Source organism: Pteropus vampyrus, unplaced genomic scaffold (assembly GCF_000151845.1).
Source record: "Pteropus vampyrus isolate Shadow unplaced genomic scaffold, Pvam_2.0 Scaffold129, whole genome shotgun sequence".
NCBI lineage: Eukaryota > Metazoa > Chordata > Mammalia > Chiroptera > Pteropodidae > Pteropus > Pteropus vampyrus.
The window spans coordinates 3,413,970-3,437,658 of NW_011888910.1; the positions used below are offsets into that span (position 1 = coordinate 3,413,970).

At 37.9% G+C, this 23,689-nt stretch overlaps 1 protein-coding gene across 2 annotated transcripts in view; it reads right to left on the reverse strand.

The window, feature by feature from the left end:
• Positions 1–23,689, reverse strand: part of CDYL (chromodomain Y like) — a 163,885-nt gene that overhangs the window by 70,113 nt on the left and 70,083 nt on the right. Inside the window, exon 2 of one of the 2 annotated variants that reach the window (XM_011367049.2) lies at positions 2,897–3,563. In XM_011367049.2, the coding sequence (XP_011365351.1) occupies positions 2,897–3,563 (667 nt within the window). Of the gene's footprint in view, positions 1–2,884; positions 3,564–23,689 lie in introns of both variants that reach the window. The other variant, XM_011367048.1, reaches the window with a different exon arrangement.

The following is a 23,689-nucleotide window of genomic DNA, read 5'->3' on the forward strand; positions in this document are numbered from 1 at the left end:
CATTCTAATTAAAGGAAGAACAAAATCATCTTTCTACAAAGGGAAAAGAGTGAAGGGAAGCAAAGGTAGGGGACCAAGGTGTCTAAGACATCACTGGCTTTTGACATTGCATTTCTTTCAGAATGGCAGGCTCCTGTGGGTGGAGGTGTTGGTTCTTTTCCTTCCTTATCTACAAGCCTGGTTTAGATCATGACCATAGGGGGATGTCATTCACCAATGTCCTAAAAACATTCCCAAGTAATTTCTGTGCCTGCTCTCATCTAAGTGGAGCATATATAGGACTCAGGGCCAGAATAGAAAGGCAGTCAGTCACAAGGGCCTTGGAAATATAGTGTTACTCCAACCCCAATCTATCTAATTCCATAGGACAAGATAAAATAATTTAAGATTTTATGCTTGCACGTCCCTTGTAGTTTTAACCAAAGCCACTCTTAGGACATTTAAAATTTTTTGAAATGAGAAGAGTAATAAAAAAGAAGTCACCAGCTCTTTATTTAAATAGAAGCCATTACCTTTCTTATACAAAACTGAAGGCTTTTGCTGAGGGTCAAAAAGGTTTTGAAAATTGTGCTCCTTTCCCCCGTCAAAAGATAGGTAGATACAACTTTTGTAGAGAATCAGAGCGGAACCACAGAACCTTTTGTGTCCCTTTGCGTCTGCCACCCCCCACCGCCCCTGCCGCAATACTGCCCCAGAACTGTGACTTCCTAGAGCAGAGATTAGCAAACATTTTCTGTCAAGAACCAGACTGTCAATTTTTTTTAGCTCTGCAGGTTACATGGTCTCTGCCCCAAAGACTCAACTCTGTCCTTGTAGCCAGAAAGCAACCAGAGGCCGTAAGTGAATGGATTACCATTGGCTGTGTTCCAATAAAACTTTACTTATGGACATAGTAATTTGAATCTTTTGTTTTCATGTGTTATGAAATAGTATTCCTCTTGATTTTTACAAACAGTAGAAAACAAACAAAAAAAACATTATTAGCTTACAGGCCATACAAAAACAGGTAGTAGGCTTGGTTTGGCCCACAGGCTGTAGTTTGCCAACTCCTACCCCCAGAGAGTCAGCACAGGCCCAATCCTTATTTGTAGCACCAGAGCCCAGCACAGGGCCTTGCCCTAAATAATCAATAAAGAAGTAGATTCTTGTCTAGTGGAGGCAATAAGCAATGTTGACAAGAACATGGGAGTAGAAATGAGAAATGTTCTGATTCCATCTCTGCCTTCAGTTCCGTCTGAACATCACAGTCTCTCTGAACTTGACTTCCCTATCTGTAGAACAGAGCATGCAACTAGATGATTTATAAAGTCTCTTCTACCTCTGAACCTCTATGGTCCTTCATCTACAACGAGGTAAGAGAAAACTGTATCAATGAGCCAGACAACAACATGGGAAATCTACTCTGTAAATGAGCTCACACAAGTTCCTTCACATAGGTAAAGGCGAAACCTTTGTAGTAAGGGAAGAGGAGGAGTATTTGAGTAAAGTGTGTATCTGAAAATCATTAACAAGATGGCAATTTACTGGCCAATGCTGAAATCACATATTTTAGTTTATATTCCTCTTCACTGCTATACAAGGGACAAGGCCAAAACTTTGATGGCACCACAGCAAGATGGTTAGAGTAGTGTCTTAGATAATATTTCTCTTTAGGGGAAAACAGCTACCCAAACAAACAAACATCATTTTATTTCATTTTATATTAGTCTACTAAGCATTAGTGGAGGGAGAGACACACAGGTAAAGAGGCAATTACAATACTGTAACAGAGGGTAAGAGGACCGTAAGAGATGAAAGGACACAGGAACTGGTGGTGCCTGTACCAAAAGGAAGATTCAGAGCTGATGAGGCGAACAAAGAACAGGAAAGGCATGAAGCTCCTGGCAGAGAGGATGGCAGGAGTACTGACATGGAGAGATGGAGTGAGAGAGGCAGGTGAGTGCTGAGCAGAGATACTCAAAAGCACACCTGCTGAGGTGATGGTGGTACAATCAGATTGGAGACTGGAGTTCTCCTCGCCCATCCAAGAATAGATGGGAGTTGTCAAAAGGAAGGAAGCATGGAGAGCGATTAGAAAGCTATGATAGGTAATAAGTCACCAGGGCCTAAAGTGAGGGAGGGTGAGTAGAGCTTACTAACAGAGAAACACACTTAATAGAATCTATACAGATCGGTGGCTAGCTAGACATGGGAAAGTGGAGAGAAGAAAGTTGTCTATGCTAATTCCCAACTGTGGTGTTTGGGAAGGTCATGGTACACTCAACTACGCTGTAGAATCCAGGAACAGGGGTAAAAATAAAACAGAAAATACCACCCATGTTGAACAGACTCCTACTCTGAAAAAAGGACAATGGTATTTGAACAGCTGACTATTTACAAAAAAACAAATTCAAGTCCTGAAGGCTCTACTAGGCAAACTCTCAATTGATTTCTGGTTATTTAAATGCATTAGCAAAATAAAGATCATTACTTCTAATCAATACTAGTCACATTTAGAAAATTCAGGTGGATTCTTAAAATGAGACTCAGTGTCTAAGATGTATAAAGGTAGGTAGATGGCTTCGGAAAGAAACTTCCTGTAGAAAAAAATACTAACCATAACTTATTTAGAGTGAGATGTTGTTTAAAGCACATCAACACGGTGGTAGTTTGTGGGTAGACAATTAAGTAGGGATAGCTAGTGCTGATTTAAGAGATAAATCCTGAAGGCTTCAAAGAAAGAAGAAGCTGGCAAAATCACTCAAAGGTTATAGTAAATATATGTTAGAAACTGACTCTGCAGGTTCCCCACCCTCTAGAATAGGATCAACTTGAAGGAAGGAACACTTATGCCAAGTAATAGTTTGTGGCCATTGACAGAGATGATGCCCACTGAGCCACTCACCTGGACACTCACCTTTTCCATTAACGGCTAATCCCGTGGCCATGGCTGCAGTCACCGGGCCAGGCACCTGAGGCACTAGTGGGTGTATTCGGGGCCTGCTTCCCATTCTAGCTCGCTCTGCGCCTGGGCCCAATAAAGCTCCAACCGGCTTTTCGGCTGCCACTTCTGGCGCCACCGTGTCCTCCTGACCCTGCTCAACGGGGTCCAGTTTTTCAGGGCTCTCACTCTGAAAGCCATCCACTGCGGTCCTGCTCTTAATGGGACTCTTAGGCACAAGTATCTTTATACCTGATTTTGCTAGGTCCATATTCTTCCGGTTTGAGAGAGATGGAGCTGTGTTTTTCCTGAACTTCTGGCTGGAAGCAAATAACTGACTGTTTTTGGACTCGTGGTCTTTGCCAATCACTAGTGATTTAGGAGAGGTTTTAGAAAAGTTGCTGTTGGTGGATCTGGAAATCTGTTTCCTAGCATTGTTTGGAGAGGTCCTATTTGTTCTGGTTAATGTGCTTTCTTTCTGCTTTTCAGTATGGTGTCTATTAAAATCATGAATATATTCCTCACAGTTCACAAGATGCTGTTCTGGTTCCCAAGTGTCATCCTCACTCTCATAGCCTTTCCAACGAACCAAATATTCTGTCTTCCCTTTTTTGTTTTTCCTTTTGTCAACAATCCTTTCAACCTGTTTATAAAAGAAAAGAAAAAAGTATAAACGTAATATCTAAAAAGAAAAAAATACAAGCTTAGTAACAAAACATCAAAATAATAAAACCCACAATAAATAATGAAAATGATCTTTTCCCTGAGCCAAATCGTCTGAAAATGGAATAGTAACAGAGCACTTGGGATTTTAGCAATTTCCTTAAAATTAAGTAAAAATGCTAAAATTTTATGTTCAGAGTATATGTACGTGCATTGAGTATAGAGCTTTTTTCTTTTTTTGTAATTCAAAGGAGGCTCTTTATATTTACATTAAGCCCTGACCATCTGAGTTGGTTTTCACAGTCACAACTGGAACATTGCTAGTCATCTATAGCCTTTTGCGTCGTCATCCTTAGGTTACCAACAGCAAGCACTCAAGCAATAGCCTGACTATGGTAAGTACACCAAGCTATGAAGAGCTAAGAGCCTTCTAGAGTGTGGAACTGGCTTACTGAGGAAACCTGATTGTTTTGCAAGTATCCTTTAGAACAGGGGTCCCCAATCCCTGGGCCATGGATGGTACAGGTCCGTCGCCTGTTAGGAATCAGGCCACACAGCAGGAGGTGAGCGGCAGGTGGGAGAACAAGAGAAGCTTCATCTGTATTTGCAGCCACTCCCCAGTGCTATCATCACTGCCCCACCTCAGATCATCAGGCATTAGATTCTCACAAGAGCACTGGTCCCTGGTGCCAAAAAGGTTGGGGATGGCTGCTTTAGAAGTACTCGGTTAAAATGAAAAAGGTCAACAGAAATCGTAATGCTTTATTGGTAATAAAGTAGTCAAGAACGGTCAGGTTATTTACCTTTAAATCTTGGTTTTAAACTAATTTTACGCTAACATCTTTAGGGGAAAATGTTCATCTTTGAATTTGAGGATGAATATATCCCATATCAAATTTATGAATTCACACAACCTTTCCATAGAACATTATTACTGCGACAAATTCTACTACTTTAACATCCTAAGTGTAAATGGGAAATCTTCTATGACTCATATAAACAAAATATATTTGATATAGTCTCCCCCATGTTATTGGAGAAATATTTAGAATCTGTAATTTCTCCAGTTAACATAAAAACCATCAGCTTGCTTTCCCAATGACAGCATATACCTCCATACCTTATACGTAGAGGCCTACAGTCATACAACTCTTTAAAGACACAAAGGTCTAAGCCCATCAATTATCGAGAACATCAACAAATTTTTGGCAAAGTTATAGGTTAGGTCAGATGACATGACGGTGTATCTAATTCCAAAAGAACAAAGTCTAAGTGAATAAATTACAGACACTTTTAAACCATGGGAGAATACCCCACCCCATCATTTCTCCTATTCTCAAAATGAAAACAAAAACCAACCGAAAACACTCCAATATATCTACCTGGGCTATAGAGAATTAGAGTCCTTAAGCACAGAAAAGCCTAAAATAAAATACACATTACTGCTCCTGTTCAAACAGGATTAAGGGTAAATAAAGGCCTTATTTCAGCAGACTGCAGATTCCATGCCTAAGAGATCACCACAATCAGTAAGTAATGTCAGATCTGCATATGTGAGTCTAGACAGTCCATAATATAGAAGAGAGAGCTTTGAAAGTGATTTTTCCCCTGCTCCTTTGCTTGTGAAGAGTTATGTATATGGGTATAAGTATTTCAATTTAAGTAAAAGATGTACTTCTGGAAAATTCCATGCAAATCAATTTCATGGCAGAAATAATTTAAAAGTTTAAATACAAAGGATAAAGAGATAATCTCATAAAATAAAACTATGTTTAATACTTATTTTCTTTCTAAATCTATTTCCATTCCAGAAACATGAAGTACAATAAAACAGCATCTCATTTTCCGTTCTTCCATTTCCTTAAAGCGGAAGCAGGGTTCTGTCTGGGAAAGCATGACGAGTATCTTTCTCCTCCATGGCTGATACCCCAAGAACCTTCATGTGCCAGTTCCCCCAACCAGTTTGTTTGTTGTTCATTCTGTCTGTCTGTCTGTCTGTCTGTCTGTCTGTCTGTCTGTCTGTCTGAGGAAACCTGGAGGAGGTACAACAGGGACCAACTCAGCAGCTGCAGTGGATACATGTGCTGTGTTTTCTGTGCACTCAGTGGTCGGACTTTGTTTAGACACTAAAAAGAGGCAATAACACGGGACATATTAGATCAGGGGTTGGCAAACTTTATGAAAAGGCCCACAAGGGCCAAGTTGTCTGCCAGCCACTCAACCTTGTTAGCACAAAAGCAACCACAGTTGACACTTAAATGAGGTGACATTAAAAAGAAAACAAAAAACTATTTTATGAACACCAAAATTGGGATTTTGTAATTTTCATATGTCATAAAATATTGTACTTTTGTTTTTTTTTCAACTATTAAAAATGTAAAAACCATTCTTTGAGTTAACCTGCAGGTCCTAGCTTGAAGGAACAATAGAACATTTGGTTGTAGATATGCTGCCTAATAAATCTTGTGGGGGACATGGTTTACAAGATACATAAGGCTGACAAGGAGACAACAAATATGACTTTGAAGTGGCAGGTTTATAACAGTTACACTGGCACTATATAGAGGGTGGGAAGGTTTGGGCCAATAACCACCACAGGCCTCTAAATACCAACTTCAGACTAAACTGGGCACATTCCACCCCCCCACCCCTCCAGTCCTCATTCAAGGACAGATGTCCTTTACCCTTCAAAAGCTTAAATGTAAAGGTCCTGTCGATTCCTGGTATGAGTGGCTAAAATATATTAATCTCCCATAAACAGGCATCACCTGGATTCAAGAAAGTTTTTTTACTGAAATATTAAGCATAAAGTGATTTGGTGAGGGAGGAAAACTACAAGACAGACACATGAATAAAATTTTCTTTGGGTTTTCACTCCCTTCTCCCACCAACATAACTTTCTGAAAACCACTATCAATGTACTTTCTCAAAGTATATATGCAAGTATCTACTTTTAATTACAGAATTTCAATGCAAAGAATTTTATAAAAAGCAAACTCTTGAAATATAGAACTGCAGACGAGTTCTACTAAGATTTTTAAAAATCAAGACAAAATGAAGACAGACAGACATGAAAATATCCATATTACCTAGGTATTATATTACAAGGTTACCCACAATGACAAGTGAAATAAAATTCTTGCAAATTCAAATCATAACAACCTTCTTTGACTACCGGTGGCACGGTAAATTGACCAAAGTTTTCTTGGTTAGGATTTCCTTCTAAAATTCAATCTATAAAAAACAAAATGTGAAACAAGTAAAACCAGGCTTTCCTTAATATTACAAAGTCCTCTGATGGCTTGCAAAGCAGTGAAATTAATCAAAAAGGATAATTCCAAATCTCTAGCCCACTTTACCTACCTCAGAGAACACTTCAGTATCTCTAGGCCCAGGAAAGCGCTGAAGACAGAAAGAAAAGGATGGATAAAAGGTTCACTAACACATGAACAAAAATCCATGTGGAATCAAAACTGGTTTAAGAGTTCAGTAAGAAAAGGAAGAAAGAGAAACTCTGCCACTGTTGCAGTTAAAATACCTAACAGCCAACATATAATATCAGGACAAGGCATGTAAACATACTGGCTTATAAGAAAAAGACCAAAGTTGCAAAATAATCACAGCAGGAAAAGTTTGTCACATTGTATCATCATCAGTAACTGTGTCAGCAGTCATATTGGTTGCTAATTCTTTCTCTGCTTCCTACCAGAACAGTGAGAGTAGACTGCCAGGATAACTTTGAAACCATAAGCAACGATGAAAGCTTTTCTCAGGTTTGGGTCTTATACCAAATGGCTAGACAATTTGGAGTAACAGAGCTTCACTATGGAAAACAAACAAACAAACAAAAACCTTGCTTATATCAAATAATTCTGGTAGACTTTAGAAAAGCAACATGCTCTTTAGATGAAGAAGACCTGTTTTCCACCAGCCATTTGAAAGTTGTGTTACCCATTAAAAACAGGAAAAGTTGCCTTAACCACTAAGAAGAGCTGTTAACTACTTAAGAACACAGGCAGCTGGTTCTACTGCAAGAAACAGAGGAATAATATAAACAACTATTTGATGGCACTGGAAATAAACCAAAAGCCCCAAACTGAGGAGATTGGACCCTTGAAATAAGGGAACCTAATGGCTTCTGTGCTCCCCAGTCTGCTGCTGGTAAAATTCAGGAAGGAAGTGCAGTCTTATAGGCTTCAGGTATCAGAAGGCAGTCAGGAGTTTAGATAGAGTGCGGAATGACTAGAAATCTAAGGAGATCACAGACAGAAGGGCCCCATGGAAGGGCAAGCTCCCAAAACAACATATCAAACCCCTCAAGCTCTCAGCAAACTCCTGAATTATACTAGGCCAGTGGAAAGTAACAGTTGGTATATTGGGGACACTCAAGATCACCCCCAAGTTTGATGATTCACTAAGAGGAAACACAGGATTCAGCATACAGTCCTACTCACGGCTATGATTTATTACAATAGAAGGACATTAAGCAAAATCAACAAAAGTATAAAGTACATAGGGGAAACGTCAACTGCAAGCTTGCAAAGGTCCTCTCCCAGTGGACACACAGGACGCATGCTTCATTCCTCCAGCAACGAGTTGTCACAACACATGCAAGTCTTTTCTGCCAGAGAAGCTCATTAGAGTTTCAGTGTCCAGGATTTTTATTGGGGGCTGGTCACATAGGCACCCCCTCTGCTTAGCATGTATCAAAATTCCAGATTCTCAAAATGAAAGTAGGCGTTCAGCATAAACCACATCAATGATCACTGTATTCAAACTTAGAAAGGAAAACACTCACCAGCTAGTGAGTAGAGGATAGGAGAAGACATTATATATAGGGCCACAACAATGGAAGTCCGTTGACAAGCCACTGAAGGAGAAACTGTCAATTCAGACTTTTATATCTAGAAAAAAATATATGCTCAAAAAGTAAAAGCAGCATAAGGAGCTCTGTAGATAAAATTCCCAACCAAATAAGCAAAGCTGGTGAAACTACTTAAAACAAAACAAAACCAAAAAACTAAAACTAAAAGTCTCTGAAAATTGTTTTAAGGCTATAGAGCAAATGAAGAAATATTTATTCAAGAAAATCTACTAACACACAATAAGAACAGAGAAAGTTTGTAACTTTTGAGCCATGACCTACTTCCTTCTTCCCCCCATCCTCCAATTCAGAGTAACAGGAGCTCACTACCCTCAGCTTACCAGGAGAGACAAGCCACCAGCATTTTTCCCTCTCCTACTCTATCTAAGTAAAAGAGGCAAAATTCCAGGTGAGTATGACAGGTCAGGGGCTCCTTTCCTCCACCTGGCCTCTACTCATAAGGAGGCTCTGCCCCAGGAGTGGCAGGGTAAAAATACTGGGGACTTTGAATGCTCTTGCCCAATTTCAAATTTGGGAGATGCAAGCTGAGATGAAAGACCAGAGGCTACCATCCTACTTGGCACCCAGACTAGTGGTTCAGAGATTTTACCTGCGGGAGAGGTAATCCATAAGAAAAGGGATCTGTTGCCCACAATAACTGACTTTGTTTGAGATGGTGTGGGCAGGGGCTTTAAACCAAAGGATGTTCTTAAAAATAATAAGAGCAATAAGCTAAACCACAGATCAGCTAGTTCACCAGGGAGAACCAGGGAAAGAGACAGCTAAGAAGAGCCTTCCTGGGGGTAAGAACAAATCTCAATTACTTCTGCTTAAATTTAACTGTATCAGAAAGCTGAGCAATTTATCCACCAGGCATTGTCAAAAACTATAGAGTAATGAGTGGAGTCTAACACGTTAGGTATAATACGAAATAAAGTCAGAAGCTTAGAAAGATCAGGGAGAGTCAGAGAGAGAGCCCTACTCAAACCACTGCCATTGAAGGGCAACCATGTGCTCATCCAAAGCTGAGCCCAATAGGAGTCACATCAAATGTTATATCATAGAGTGGATAGAGACCACTAAAATAGTCTAGTCAAGGAAATAACAACAAACATAACTCCTGGAGAGGTCAAAGAGGAACCAGTATCCAGAGCTGATGCAACATATAACCTTAAAATGGCCAGTTAAAAAATTAGAAGACATGAAAAGAAACAGGAACAAGTGGCCCATACATAGGGGGTAAAAAATCAGACCAAAGAAACTGTGAGAGGGAGAGCTACCAGTTATAACAAAGACTATCAATAACACAGAAATAAAATGAAATATAATACCATGAACAACTGTATGCCAATGATTTAGATAACTCAGATGAATAAACAAATTCCAAGAAAGACACTTAACTACTGAAACTCGGGATAATCCAAACGAATCTATAAAAAAGAAAAAGCTTAAATTTGTATCAAAAAACTTTCCACAAAGAAAAGCAAAGGACCAGATGGCTTCACTGGTGAATTATACCAAATTTTTATAGAAAAATTAACATCAATTCTTCATAAATTCTTCCAATAATTAGAAGAGCGAATACTTCACAATTCATTCCATGAGACCAGTGTTACCAAAACCAAGATATTAGAAAAAGCTAGAGATCAGTATCTTTTATGATTAAAGACACAAAAATCTTTAACAAAATACTAGAAAATCGAATTTAGCAATGTATAAAAATAATCATGACCAAGAAGGATTTAACCCAGAAATGCAAGGTTGGTTTAACATCTGAAAATCAATTAATGTAACAAACTGTATCAACAGAATAAAGTGGGAAAATCGCATATCATCTCAACAGATGCGAAAAGAGCTCTTAAAAATACAACACCGCTTCAGAATTAAAACACTCAACAAACTAGGAACAGAGGGAACTGTATTCAACCTGAAACATAACATCATTAATGGTGAAAGACTGAATTCCCCCTCCAAACCACTGGAAACAAGACTCTCCACTTCTATGCAACACTGTAATAGAGTTCTGTCTGGGAAATTAGGCAAGAAATAAAAAGGCATCCAGATTGAAAAGGAAGAAGTAAAATTATCTATTTGCAGATGACATGATCGATATAGAATAATGTTAAGGAGTCCAACAAAAGCTATTAGAATAAACAAATTCAGTAAGATCACAGGCCACAAAAATCAATATACAAAAATAAATTGTATACAGTAGTATACTGCATCAATTGTGTACAGTTGCGGTGATCGAATCAAACATAAAATTAAGAAAACAGTTCCATTTATTACGGCATCAAAAGGAAAAAAAAGACTTAGGAAAGCCTTTTACACAGAAAAGGTCAACTACAAAACATTGTTGAAAGAAATTAAAGACCTAATTAAAATGGAAAGACATTGACTGCATGATGATAGATCAGGAGATGTAATAACTTAATATTATTATATTCCCCAAGTTAATCTAAAGATTCAATGCAATCTCTACTAAAATTCCAGGTGATTTCTTAGTAGATTCTGGCATGCTAATCCTAAAATGATTAGAATTGCATATGGAATTGCAAGGGACTGAGAATATCCCTTTCAAAAGGAAGAACCTTTAAAAACAAAAAAGTTGCAGGACTAACATCTGTCTATTTCAAAATTTACTATAAACCTACAGCAATCAAAACAGTGTGGAACTAGCATAAAGACAGATGTAGAGACCAACAGTATAGAATAGAATGCCCAGAAATAAACCCTAGGAGCCAATGATTCTTGATAAGGATGCCAAGGCTATTCAATAGGGGGAAAGGATAGTTTTTTCAACAAATGATGCTAGGACAACTGGATATCCATATGTAAAAGAAGCAAGGTAGATTTTTACCTCACACCATATACAAAATTCAACTCAAATCGATCAAAGATATATATGTAAGAGTTAAAAGTATAAAACTCTCAGAATACATAAGTGGGTTAGGCAACGGTTTCTTAGACATGACACCAAAAGCAAAAGCAGCAAAAGAAAAATAAGTGGACATCAAAATTAAAAACTTCTGTACTACAAAGGACACCACCTAGAAAGTGAAATGGGAATTTTGCAAATTATCTAATAAGAGGCTTGTATTGGTAGTATAAAAAGGCTTACTTCCAACACTCAAAAGCCAAGAGTTTATTAATGGCAAATGTCCGAATAGTTAGTTCTCCAAAAAAGATATAAAAATGGCCAATAAGAACATGAAATGATTCAACATCATTAGCCACGAGGGAAATGCATATCACAATGAGATATCGCTTCATACTCACTAGGTTGGCTATAATAAAATAAACAAGTATTGGTAAGTATGTAACCCTCATATGCTGCTTGTGGGCATGTAAAATGGTACAGCCACTTGGAAAATGGTCTGGCAGATCCCCCAACAATTAAATATAGCTTCCATATGACCTAGCAATTTCACTTTTAGGTATCTACTCAAGAGAAAGAAAATTTCTGTCTCCACCAAAACTTGCCTATGTTTATAGAAGCATTATTCATAATAGTCAAAAGGCAGAAACAACCCAAATGTCCTGATCAACAGACTAACAAAATATTGTATAACCTTATGAGGGAGTATTATTCAGCCATGGAAAGAAGTGAAGTATCAACACATAAAACAACATAGATGAACCTTGAAAATATTATGCTAAGTAAAAGAAGCCAGTTACAAAAAATACATATGATTCTATTTCTAAGAAATGTCCAGAATAGGCAATTTTAGAGACAGAAAGCAAATCAGTGGTTACTTAGGGCTGGTGGGAAAGAGGGATAAGAAGTGGGAAGGAAAGGAAATGGAGGTGGGTGCATAAGTTGGTGATATCTAATGGACATGGGTTTCTTTTTGAGGTGATGAAAAAATGTTCTATAACTGGCTGTGGTGATGGATGCAACACTGTATAAACAGCCACTGAACAGTACAATTTAAATGAGTGAACTGTTTGGTATGTGAATTAACTTCATAAAAGCTGTTTAAAGAAAAGCAGAGATAAAATAAAGGTATATTCAGAAGAATAGGAGCTGATTTTTTTTTTTTTTTTTTTTTTGCCACAAACCTTCGAGAACCAGGAAGGGTCTGAAATTTTACCAATTTGCAATCTACCGAGTTAGTTTTCAACATTTTCATGGATGAGCAAAATACAAGACTCCTCCCTCATCAGAGAAATAATACTTTATTACTCAAAGCAGTATCGACTGTCGAGAGTATCAGCATTTGTTTATATCAGTTACCTGAGCCCCAATTCCTACAGGCAATATAAAGAGGGCCAAGAGACAATTGCTCATGCAGTGGGCTGCATTACAAGAGAGGAACTCTCAGCATGGGGAACCAAATCTCTGTAATGGTCAGTGAGCACGCCTGACCTATATCTGTCATCCGAAGCCGTAAGCAAACCTACCCTAAGGTCTGAAGGAAGACACTATATCCTTGACTCCAGGGCTGTTTGCTGTACCAACACTACTAAAAAGATTCCAGTGCAGTCAGAGTCTGCTCTCAAGACATACACAAATGTAAAAGATCCTTCAAGAATTTCTTCCCAACATCTGCCCCTCTGAGGACACCACTCCATCAACCACTCTGATCAATGTGACCAATAGAGAGGCTGGGGACAAGTAGAACAGGATACATTAATGATTGCATGGACTCTGTCTTGGACCACAAGGAGGAAATCCAGAGCAATTCTATCATCCATAAAACCTCGGTTAGCGAGTTAGGGCTGACTTGAGTATCTTCCAGAGCAGAGATGTTTTCAGTACTTACTTCAGAGGATGTCAGGGGCAAATTTCCTACACCTTTTCTATGGCTCTCATAGTAGGGCCTGTGGGATGTATGTATATAGTATGTCAATTATTCCTCCAGGAACTCACACCCCGCCGCCTCCCCACCCCCCCAAATCATGATTTGCCTCATTTTAGAGAGCTCTTCACAGTCTTATGAGGATTATGGTTGTTCTTTCTTAAACACTTTAGGGTCTTCAATGATCAGCCGTAAGATGCAAGCCACCATGTTTATGGGAGGGCAACATGTTCATATCCGGCTTCCATACAAGTATAGTCTCAGTGGTGCACATGTTGATCCAGGAAAGTGTTGGTTACAACTTCTTGGGTTCCCTTAAATGAGCCGTCTACCAAGGAGGCACAGGTTGACAGTGTCTCAGCAAAGCTTTCCAGATGGCTATAGAGCTCTACAGCTTAGTTCGCATAACTGTCTTGTCCTTGTTTCTGGAGGCGCTGCCTCAGAGTAGTCAGTCCAACCTGTCCAGTTTGTCGACCCAGCCATCTAGGTGGCATTCATCCACACCATGAATGACAATGATGGCTATGAGAATGGGGTGGGCAGATACCTAGAGGTGTTAACAGGTATTTTGTGTGGCAGATACAGGAGCTGAAGCCCTCCTATGCTGCTTCTGACAGATGTCTCAGTATGGTTATGAGGCATGCACCAAATCATTGTCAGTGTTCTGGCCAGGAATGACAGACAGAAAAGTTATATTTACGTCTCTAGTAAAAATTTGGGAGAGCCACACCTAGGTTCTTTTATTACTGAGGAAAACTCTAGGAATGGTTCTGAAAGACAAGGCTCTTACTTTTCCTTCCTTCCCAGTACCTCCTGAGGGGTAAAGTGTTCCCTTTCCAAGTGATGCACTCACTCCACCACCACAAAACTGATGTTCCCATTACAGTAGCTATTTTTACCTGTTTATCAAACATATCCTACCCAGAACTTTTGTAAAGGCAGGCCAGGTACAAGAGGGATATGGGCATTTTTATGTAGCTTACATACATCCATTACGTCTTCTACTTTGGCCAACGTGGACCCTGTAGGGAATTTACTGAGTAGCAGTACTAAACTATAGTGCTTATTATCCTAATAATCTTGGCTCCTATTAGTCCAGCAAGAGAATTCAGGTGACTAGAGCGGAATTAAATTTGACTTCCCTAAGCCCTCATTGCCTGGGCTGTCACTCAGAGGCAACTGCAGCATCCTGGGTTGCTGTTAGGGAAAAAATAATACCCAGGAATGGTTGGGATGAAATCCAGAATTTTCAAAATAGGTATACAGAAAATCTCTCACGACTTTTGTCTTAATCATAACCCAGGAAACAACCAAGAGGATATGAACCCTGCCTGGGGATAGCTGCATTCAGTGACCAAACTGCCTCACTGTGTATAGACTGGCAGCGCGGTGGGGAGTCAAATTTTTTTGCATGGATTTTTGAGGAGACTATCCCAATGTTCTATGAAGTCATATGCCTGTAGATGGTAGGGAACATGAATGGTAGGGAAGGTCCATGAATACCTTAACGCTCAGTCTATTACTGAGTGGCATTTATGATAAAGCTGCACCACTGTCACACTGCAAATGGTCTGGAAAGCTGAAACCATGGCACAGATTAGTTTCAGGGGCCATCATTCTATGCACATAGCTGCCTGGTCAGACTGGAACAGCAACACTGTATGTAGCCTGAAAAAGTTTCACCATTGGGGAGGTACCCCTATTAGCACTGAATAAGGCCTTAAATCCCATATAATCAACCTGACAGAGGGCAGCAGGGTTAAAAGCCCATGTGATGTGGTTTTCCATCATCAAGCAACTGAGTAAACTTCTGTCAGAAATCCAAATCAGATAGGGAGTGGTTGCCTGTGCATGAGAAACATGGAGGCCTTTACTTGAGTATAGTCTATGAGGGCAGATGTACTGCTATGTCTCATGCAATGACAGTTTGGATGGTGCAGGCTCAGTCAGCAGCATGGTTCCAGCTGGGCTCACCAAAAGCAGGCCCTTACCAGGGACATCCATCTACGTGAGTGATACAAGACAGTCTGTAGTTTCCAAGTGGTAGACCAAAATCTAGGCAACAACTCAAGAGTCAGCACCAATCTCACAAGGTTTATCAAGGGTAGTACTGACCGGAGCCATGAGCTGCCTTGAATTTTGCCCTATTCTGCTCACTCTCCGTTCTGGTGATGAGGCTGAACTGCACGCAGCAGCACTATCAGGCCTGAGAGTCACAAGACCTCCATGGGACATGAGTCAGTTTTGACAAGAGCCCGGTAGCCAGGTAAGAGCAAGCTAATAATAGCTAGCCACTTTCCAAAGGGGGTATACTTACAGCCAAGACGGCCACAGACTGCTGGACAGCTTCCAACACAACCAGCTGGATTTGGCCTCAAAGGATGCTGAAATGTGAGTTAGCCTATTTAAAGGGCCACGCAGAATAATGTGCCCAAGCAAGGCACACACTGTCTCCAATACCCAGAATCCATTAAGGTGCTAGTCCTTTTCCATGTGGCAGCTAGAGACAGAAGTTATTGTTCAGTACATAAGGGACTGTGGATCGTGAGCCTGCCCATATATTCCTAAAAACCTTTACATGGCAAGGAGGCCTCTCAATGTTATTGGGATCAGCCACCTTTGCTGGTGATGATACCGCAGTCAGGGGTTTTGAGACCAAGGCTTCTGACATGTCTACCAACAGGACATCACCTATATAGTGAACACTATGTGAGAGGGTAGGAGCACTCACTCTAAAACCTAAGCCACCCATTACTGGCAAATGACGGGGGCTTATATACCCCCATAGTACTACAATAGACACATAGCTCTTTCCAGCTGAGAATCCTCCTGAAACCTGTGGGATAGGGAAGTCCAAGTAGGTAATGCATCAATTCCTATTATACATTCAAATGTACACCAACAACATTACACTGAATTGACCCAGTGGGCTCTAACCACAAGGTCAGGTTAACTTTTTTCCCCATTGCATGAAGCTTGACCAAACCTCATGCGTTGAATTCAGACGGCACCTGCTCCCGCAAGATTGGGTAGGATGGTGTCTTAAGAGGCTGTATCCAACAGAGCCAAAAACTGTTTGAGGTCCTCTCTCCTACAAAATTCCTTAGAATACCTACAGGGGTGTGTATGAGTTCCCTTTGGGTATGGAGAAAGTTCAACTTGACCCCAAAACATGACCCTTTTTTTCTGTAAAGCGGCTAGGGTCAAAGTAGAGGTGGAGAAAGGGCCAGGGCACAGAGAGATGGAATGGTGCCAGGAAACAAGCACATTCACCTTGCAGTTGAGTGGCACTGTGACTACTCATAGCTCAAACCAACTTTCAGTGTTTTCAGTCCACTTGAATGAAGCCTTTTACCAGGTGACTAGGTCTTTACTGACATCACAGATTTCAGCTCTCTCTGCACACTGTTTTCCAGCTGGGGCCAAAGAGTTTGCCCATTTTGGCTGATTCAGGCTTGACTTACTCAGTAGCAACTTAAAGGCATATAATTTAATTATGGGCATTTGCTGTCCTACTGTCATGACAACCTTTCACATGGTTTTAACAGAAGGGCCACAAAAGAATTTTACAGGCAGTGGGGTTCACTGCAAGAATTTTTCTCAAACTTATTTGGGTTTCTCATTCTCTAGTAGGACACCTTCATCAGCACTGAAAATTTGATCTGGGGCAGTGAGAGTGTGAATACTAGTCAATGTCGCATCAATGTTGTTAAAAAAGAAATTTTCCTAAATTTGTCTATAGATGCAATATCAATAATAATCCCAGTAAGCTTTTATGTAGAAACTGTCGAGATGACTTTAACATTTGCATGCCAAGGCAATGCACCTGAAAAGTAACCCAAAACAATCTTGAAAAAGAGATGAAAGACTCATACAGCCTTACTTAAGACCTACTTCCATAAAGCAACAGACTTCAAACAGGGTGGTATTTATACAGGATCTATAGGACTGATGAAACAAGAGAAAGACAGTGATCCCAAAAGACTCTCATTTATATGGCCATATGATTTATTTTACTTATTGTGACAAAGGTTTTCAAAGCAATCCATTTGGTTGAGTCTTTCCAATAAATGGTGCTAGAATACTGGATATCCATATGTTAAAAAAAAAGGTAAACCAGACCTCAACCCTAATCTCAACCTTTATACACTGAAATTAATTCAAGATGTATTATAGGCCTAATTATAAAAGTTAAAACTTTGAAGCTTTCAGAGCAAAATACATAGAGGTCATCATCTTTGTGAATTGGGGGTATGAAAAGGTTCTTTCGGTCACAAAAAACAATAATCAACAACAATCATGAAAGAAAGAAAACTGATCAACCAGACTTAAAAAAAAATAAAAAATGATGCTGAGAAAATGTATAAACATGCCATAGACTGGGGATGTAACATCCATAAAAAATATCTCCCCAAAGACTGGTCTCTAAGACTAATAAAGAATTCCTAGAATTCAATAATGAAGAGACCAAATAAAATAAAAAAGTGGGCAAATGATTTGCGCATACATTCCCCAAAGAAGATATATGAATGGCCAGTAAACACATTAAAAAGTGATGAACATCATCATTTATGAGGCAAATGCAAATTAAAAATACAATGAGACAGTACTACACATCCATTGAAATGGCTAAAATGAAAAAACACCAATGGTGAGCAACTGGGACATTCACACATTGTTGGTAGGATTTTTAAATGGTACAGCCACTTTAGTAAAAGGTCTGACAGCATTTTATAAAACGTTAACAAATATCAACCCTAATGACCCAGTAAGTCCAATCCTACTAACTTACCCCAAAGGAATAAAAACATAAATTTACAAAAAGACTTGTATAAAACTAGTTACAGCAGTTCTGTTCATAATGGACCAAACCAGAAACAGCCGAAGTTTCCAACAATAAATGACTGGACAAACTGTGGTATGTACATACAATACTACTCAACAACAAAAAAATTAACTAGTGATTCATGCAAGAGCATGGCTGGGTCTTAAAAACATGCTGAATGAAAAAATCTTACTGAAAAGACTACTACTTATATGACTCCACTTAAACAAAAATTCTTGAACAAGTCTCCTTACCCCTCTCCTCAAAAAACTATTCTACAAAAAACAACAAACAATCAAAGGAGCAAGCAAACAAACAAAAAACAAAAGTTGGTAGGAAATTGATTGGGAAAAGGTATTGGTGAAATTTCTGGGGTCGCAGCTCTCTAACTTAATAAGCTTTGAGGCTGCATAGGTATATATGCCTTTATTAAGTTCAGCAACTGATACAATATTTAAGAGCATTGCATTGCTAGAAAATTTTACATCAAAATAAAAAGGCTACAAACAAATACTGAATAGTTAGGGGGAAGAGTACTGATACTGGCATTTACTTTAAGGGGTGTCAACAAGACGGACTGATACCTGGAAAATGGAATAAACAGTAAAGTGTTCATTGAAGAATCTATGTAGTGGGCACATGAATGTTTACTGCAAAATTCTTTCAACTTAGATGTTTAAAATTTTTCGTAATTAAAAAATGTTGAAGAAAAGTCAATATTCATTCTTGATTTTAAAAACTCAAAAGTAAAGGAATCTACAAACTAGAAAAAAAGTGAATTCAGTAAAGTCACAGGATTAAATTTTTAAAAATCAAGTTAATTTTTTAAAAAATCAGATAATTTTTATGTAGTAGTAGAAAATAAAAATAATCTTTTTACAATATAATCAAAAGCTAAATTTATTAGGAATAAATTTAGTAAAAATGTCTAAAACATCTACAGTGAAAATGACAAAACATGGCTGAGAGAAATTAAAGAACACCTATAAACTGAGAGCTATACTGTGTTTATAAATTGGCACACAAATATTATTTATCATTCATTCTTCTTAAACTGATACACAGATGCAACACAATTCCAACCAAAAACCCCAAAGCTTTTTAAAAAGAAACTGGCAAATTAACTCTCAAATATTATATAATAAACTTAAGAATCTACAATAGCCAAAACAGTCTTGAAAGAGAAGCACAAAGTTGGAGGCCTTACATTACCTAAATTCAAGAGTCACTGTAACAGCTAAAATTAAAATGACAATAATAAACGATGAAAATGTAGGATAACTGGAACACTCCTTCACTGCTGGTGTGTAAAATGTCACAATCACTCTGGAAAATTGTTTGGCAGTTCCCTAAACATACATCTACCTCAGCAATTCTGCTCCTAGGTATTTACCCAAGAGAAATGAGAACATATGTCCACAAAAAGACATGTGCAAGAATGTTCATTGCTGCTTTATTGTAACAGCCAGGTTCTGAATCAGCCCAGGTACCCATGAACAGGAAAGTGGATAAACAAAATGAAATATATTCATAGAATGAATTGCTGCTCACAATAAAGTACTACTACTGATTCTCGCAACGTGAATAATCTAAAAATTATCATGCTGAGCAAATAAAACATACTATACGATTCCAATAGTATGAGGTCCTACAAGAGGCAAAATCAGCCAGTGGTGAGAGAAATCAGAACACTGGTGGTTGTCTGTGGCTGGGGCAGGAGATGGGGCATGAGGGAGGAAGAAGGGAATTTGGGGTCACAAGGAAACTTTGAAGAGGTGAAAATGTCCTATCTGTCATTTGACATTTGTCAAAACTTCTAACTGTACACTTTTAAGTTCTATGCATTTATTTTACATAAGTCACACCTCATTTAACAAACTTAACAGAAAAAAAACAAGGCAGCTCTTAGACTGAAATGAATCATGGAATGAAGAGATGCTTCTGGCAGGTAACATCTAAACTGCTGCTGGACTTTCAGAGACCCATAGCCTCATCACAGAGCTTCCTACACAAGCACACAGTCAACCAGCTCCTACAGCAAAAGTGGTGGGGAAGGCCTTGCTAATAAGCCTAATGACAAAGCTAAGTGATAACTTTCAACAGAAACAAAAAAAATATATATTTTTTTAAAAAGGACCACCATGAAATACAATTGACAAACTGAAAAGTATGGATTACGAGGCTATTAATTTTATTGCATAAAAAAGCTCTTTCAAACCAGTAAGGCCAACAGTACGATAGTGTAGGCTAAGAATTGTAAGAAATGCATTAAAAAAAAAAAAAAAAAAACACCTCAATAAACCTCTGAATGTTTAACCTCACCAAAGTTAAGATAACATTTTCTGTCTGGCTTCAGGGCGTGAGGAAACTACTTTCTTAACTGCTAAAGGTATATAAGCTGTGTTATTTTATGGAGAACAATTTAAATTTGAATATCGAAAGAGTTTAAAACAATCTAATCCTATATTTGGGAATTTAACTAAGGAATAAACTCAAGGAAATAACTGAACAAATGCTCACAGATGCTCACTGGGCCAAACAGAAGAGCAGATGAGGTGAAATCCATGTGGCTGTAGTGTGTGTGACTGCACACCCGGAGAATGTACCTACTTCAACTGCTTCTAACCAGGTACTTAGGGCCTTGCTCACTGTAAGGCACATAACCATAGGTACACTGAATTTCAGTTTTGAATGCCTTTAATGATTCTGTTATTAATATTAAAGAACATAAAGAGAGAAATCCAAAGTAATACAATAATAGTAGGGGGTTTAATACCCCACTCACATCAACAGACAAATCATCCATACAGAAAACTAATAGGAAAATAATTGCCTTAAAATGTCACATTAGACAAGATAGACTTCAAATGGACATCAACAGAACATTTCAACTGTATAATACACATTTTTTTCATGTAACAGAATATTCTCCAGGATAGATCACATATTAGGCCACAAAACAGCCTCAGTAAATTCAAGATGGAAATTATATCAGCATCTTTTCTGACCACAATGGCATGAAAGTAAGTATCAACTACTAAAGAAAACTGGAAAAATACACAAATATGTGGAGACTAAACAACAGGCTACTAAACAACCAATGGGTCAAACTGGAAACCAAATACTATTTTTGAAACAAATGAAAAGGAAAACACAACTCTTCAAATTTATGGGTTGCAGCGAAAGCAGTTCTAAAAGGAAGTTCACAGTTATACAGGCCTACCTCAAAAAACAAGAAATTCAAGTCTTTCTCTACACCTAAAGTAATCAGAAGAACAACGATGAACAAAACCCATGTAAACAGAAGAAAGGAAATAGCCAAGATCAGCAGGGAATAGACAAATCAGAAATCGAAGAAACAATAGAAAAGATCGATAAAAATAAGAGTTGTTTCTCTAAAGAGAAACAAAATCGAGAGACCTTTAGCCAAACTCATCAAGAATAAAAGAAAGGACTCATAAATAAAACCATAAATGAAAGGGAAGTTACAACCAACACCACAGAAATACAAAGAATCACGAAGAATACTATGAACAATTATATGCAAACAAATTCGACAATCTAGAAGAAATGGATATATTTCTAGAAGCATACAACCTTCCAAGACTGAACCACGAAGAAATACAATATCTAAACTGACCAATTACTAGCAATGAAATTGAAGCAGTAATCAAAAAATTAACAAAAGTCTAGGACCTGACGGCTTCACAAGTGAATTCTACCAAAGATTCAAAGAAGAATTATACCTATCTTTCTTAATCTATTTGAAAAAACTGAAATGGAAATACTTTCAACTCATTCTATGAAGCTGGCATTACTAAAAACAGGCAAAGACATCACAAAAAAGATAATTACTGGCCAACATCCTTGATAAACATAGATGCAAAACTTCTTAGCAAAACATTAGCAAACCAAATTCAACAATACATTTAAAAGAATACAGACCATGACCAAGTGGGATTCATCCCAGGGCTGCAAGGATGGCTCGACATCTGTACCTTAATCAATCTGATACATATATTAACAAAATAAAGCATAAAAACCCTATGATGATCCCAATATATACAGAAAAGGCATTTGACAAAATTCAACATGCTTTCATGGTAAAAACTCTCAATAAAGTGTGTCTACAAGGAACATACTACATAATAAAGGCTATATATGTTAACTCACACAACTTAAAACAAAACAAAATCATCTAAAAAAATGGGCAAAGAAACTGAACAGGCATTTTTTTCAAAGAGAACATATACATGGCCACAGACATGAAGAGATGGTCAACATCACTCACTAATCATCAGGGAAATGTAAATCAAAACCCCAGTGAGATATCAACTCACACCTGTCAGAATGGAACACACACACAGAACATTATTCAGCAATATAAGAGAATGAAATCTTTCCATTTGTGAGAAAATGGATGGACTTAGAGGGAGAGTATTATGGTAAGTAAGTCAGAGAAAGACAAATACTATATGATTTCATTTATATGTGGAATCTAAAAAATAAATAAATAAAAATAATAAAACAGAAAGACACATAGAGAACAAGCTGACGGTTGCCAAAAAGGGAGAGGGGTGATGGATGGGAATTTTATAAATTAAAAATAATAATAAGTTGACTAAACATATATATAAAACGACAACTGACAACGGTTAATAAATGTAAATGGGCTAAACAGACCCAATATAAAAAACAATGATTGATAGAATTCTGTATTATTATATATTCATCAACATATTCTTGAAGCAGTTTGGTAGAATTAAGATATAGGAATTTTAAATGGCCATGTTTTCCAAAGTGTTAAATGGTAGTTAACTTTCTAAACAAAAAAAAAAAAAAAGGAGAAATGCTACAATTTAAATTATTAGCAACTACGAATTTCCAGCTGTCCCAAGGAAAACGCACAGAACAGCAACATCATTATGCCCATTTTTTCTTCTCCCATACTAACACTAGATACTCAGACAATGAAATGCCTTTCAGTGTATATATAAGAAGATGTATGGAGATTATATATTTGTTATCCTCCCCCTGCCCAATATGAGACTCAGAAATCTATAGGCATAGATTAAATGGATCTCTTTTACCAAGTTTTAACATTCATCCTATCTATTCATATTTTCTTATATGACTTACACAAGTAAAAATGTTTTAAGACTTTTTTTAAAGGTTAAGCCATTTAGAAATTTTACCAGTAAGCCACATCTCTGGTGTTTTGTTCTGAATGAGTAGGATGGTATCTGGTACAAATGAAACCACTTGCTTCTTGCATACTTGACAAACAAATCACAAACTGAATCAAATCTATACATGTACTGTATAAACAAGAGTGAATCAGAACTTTTCCTGCACAGCTGCTCAACTGAAAGACTATAAAAATGTAGATCATAACAACTCTATTATTCTTTAGACATCTCAAAATAAAATAAAGCATTTGTGAATTTTCACTGACAACAGTAACCAAAAATGCTAAATAGAGAGCTTGAGAAAATAATAAAGAAATTCCTGTTCTGAATTAGAATGGCTGCTACTATGCTTTACTGTCTGGCTTTATTAAATGGATAGAGATAAAGTTGAAATTGTTCAGGAACTGAAAACAGATAAACTAGGAT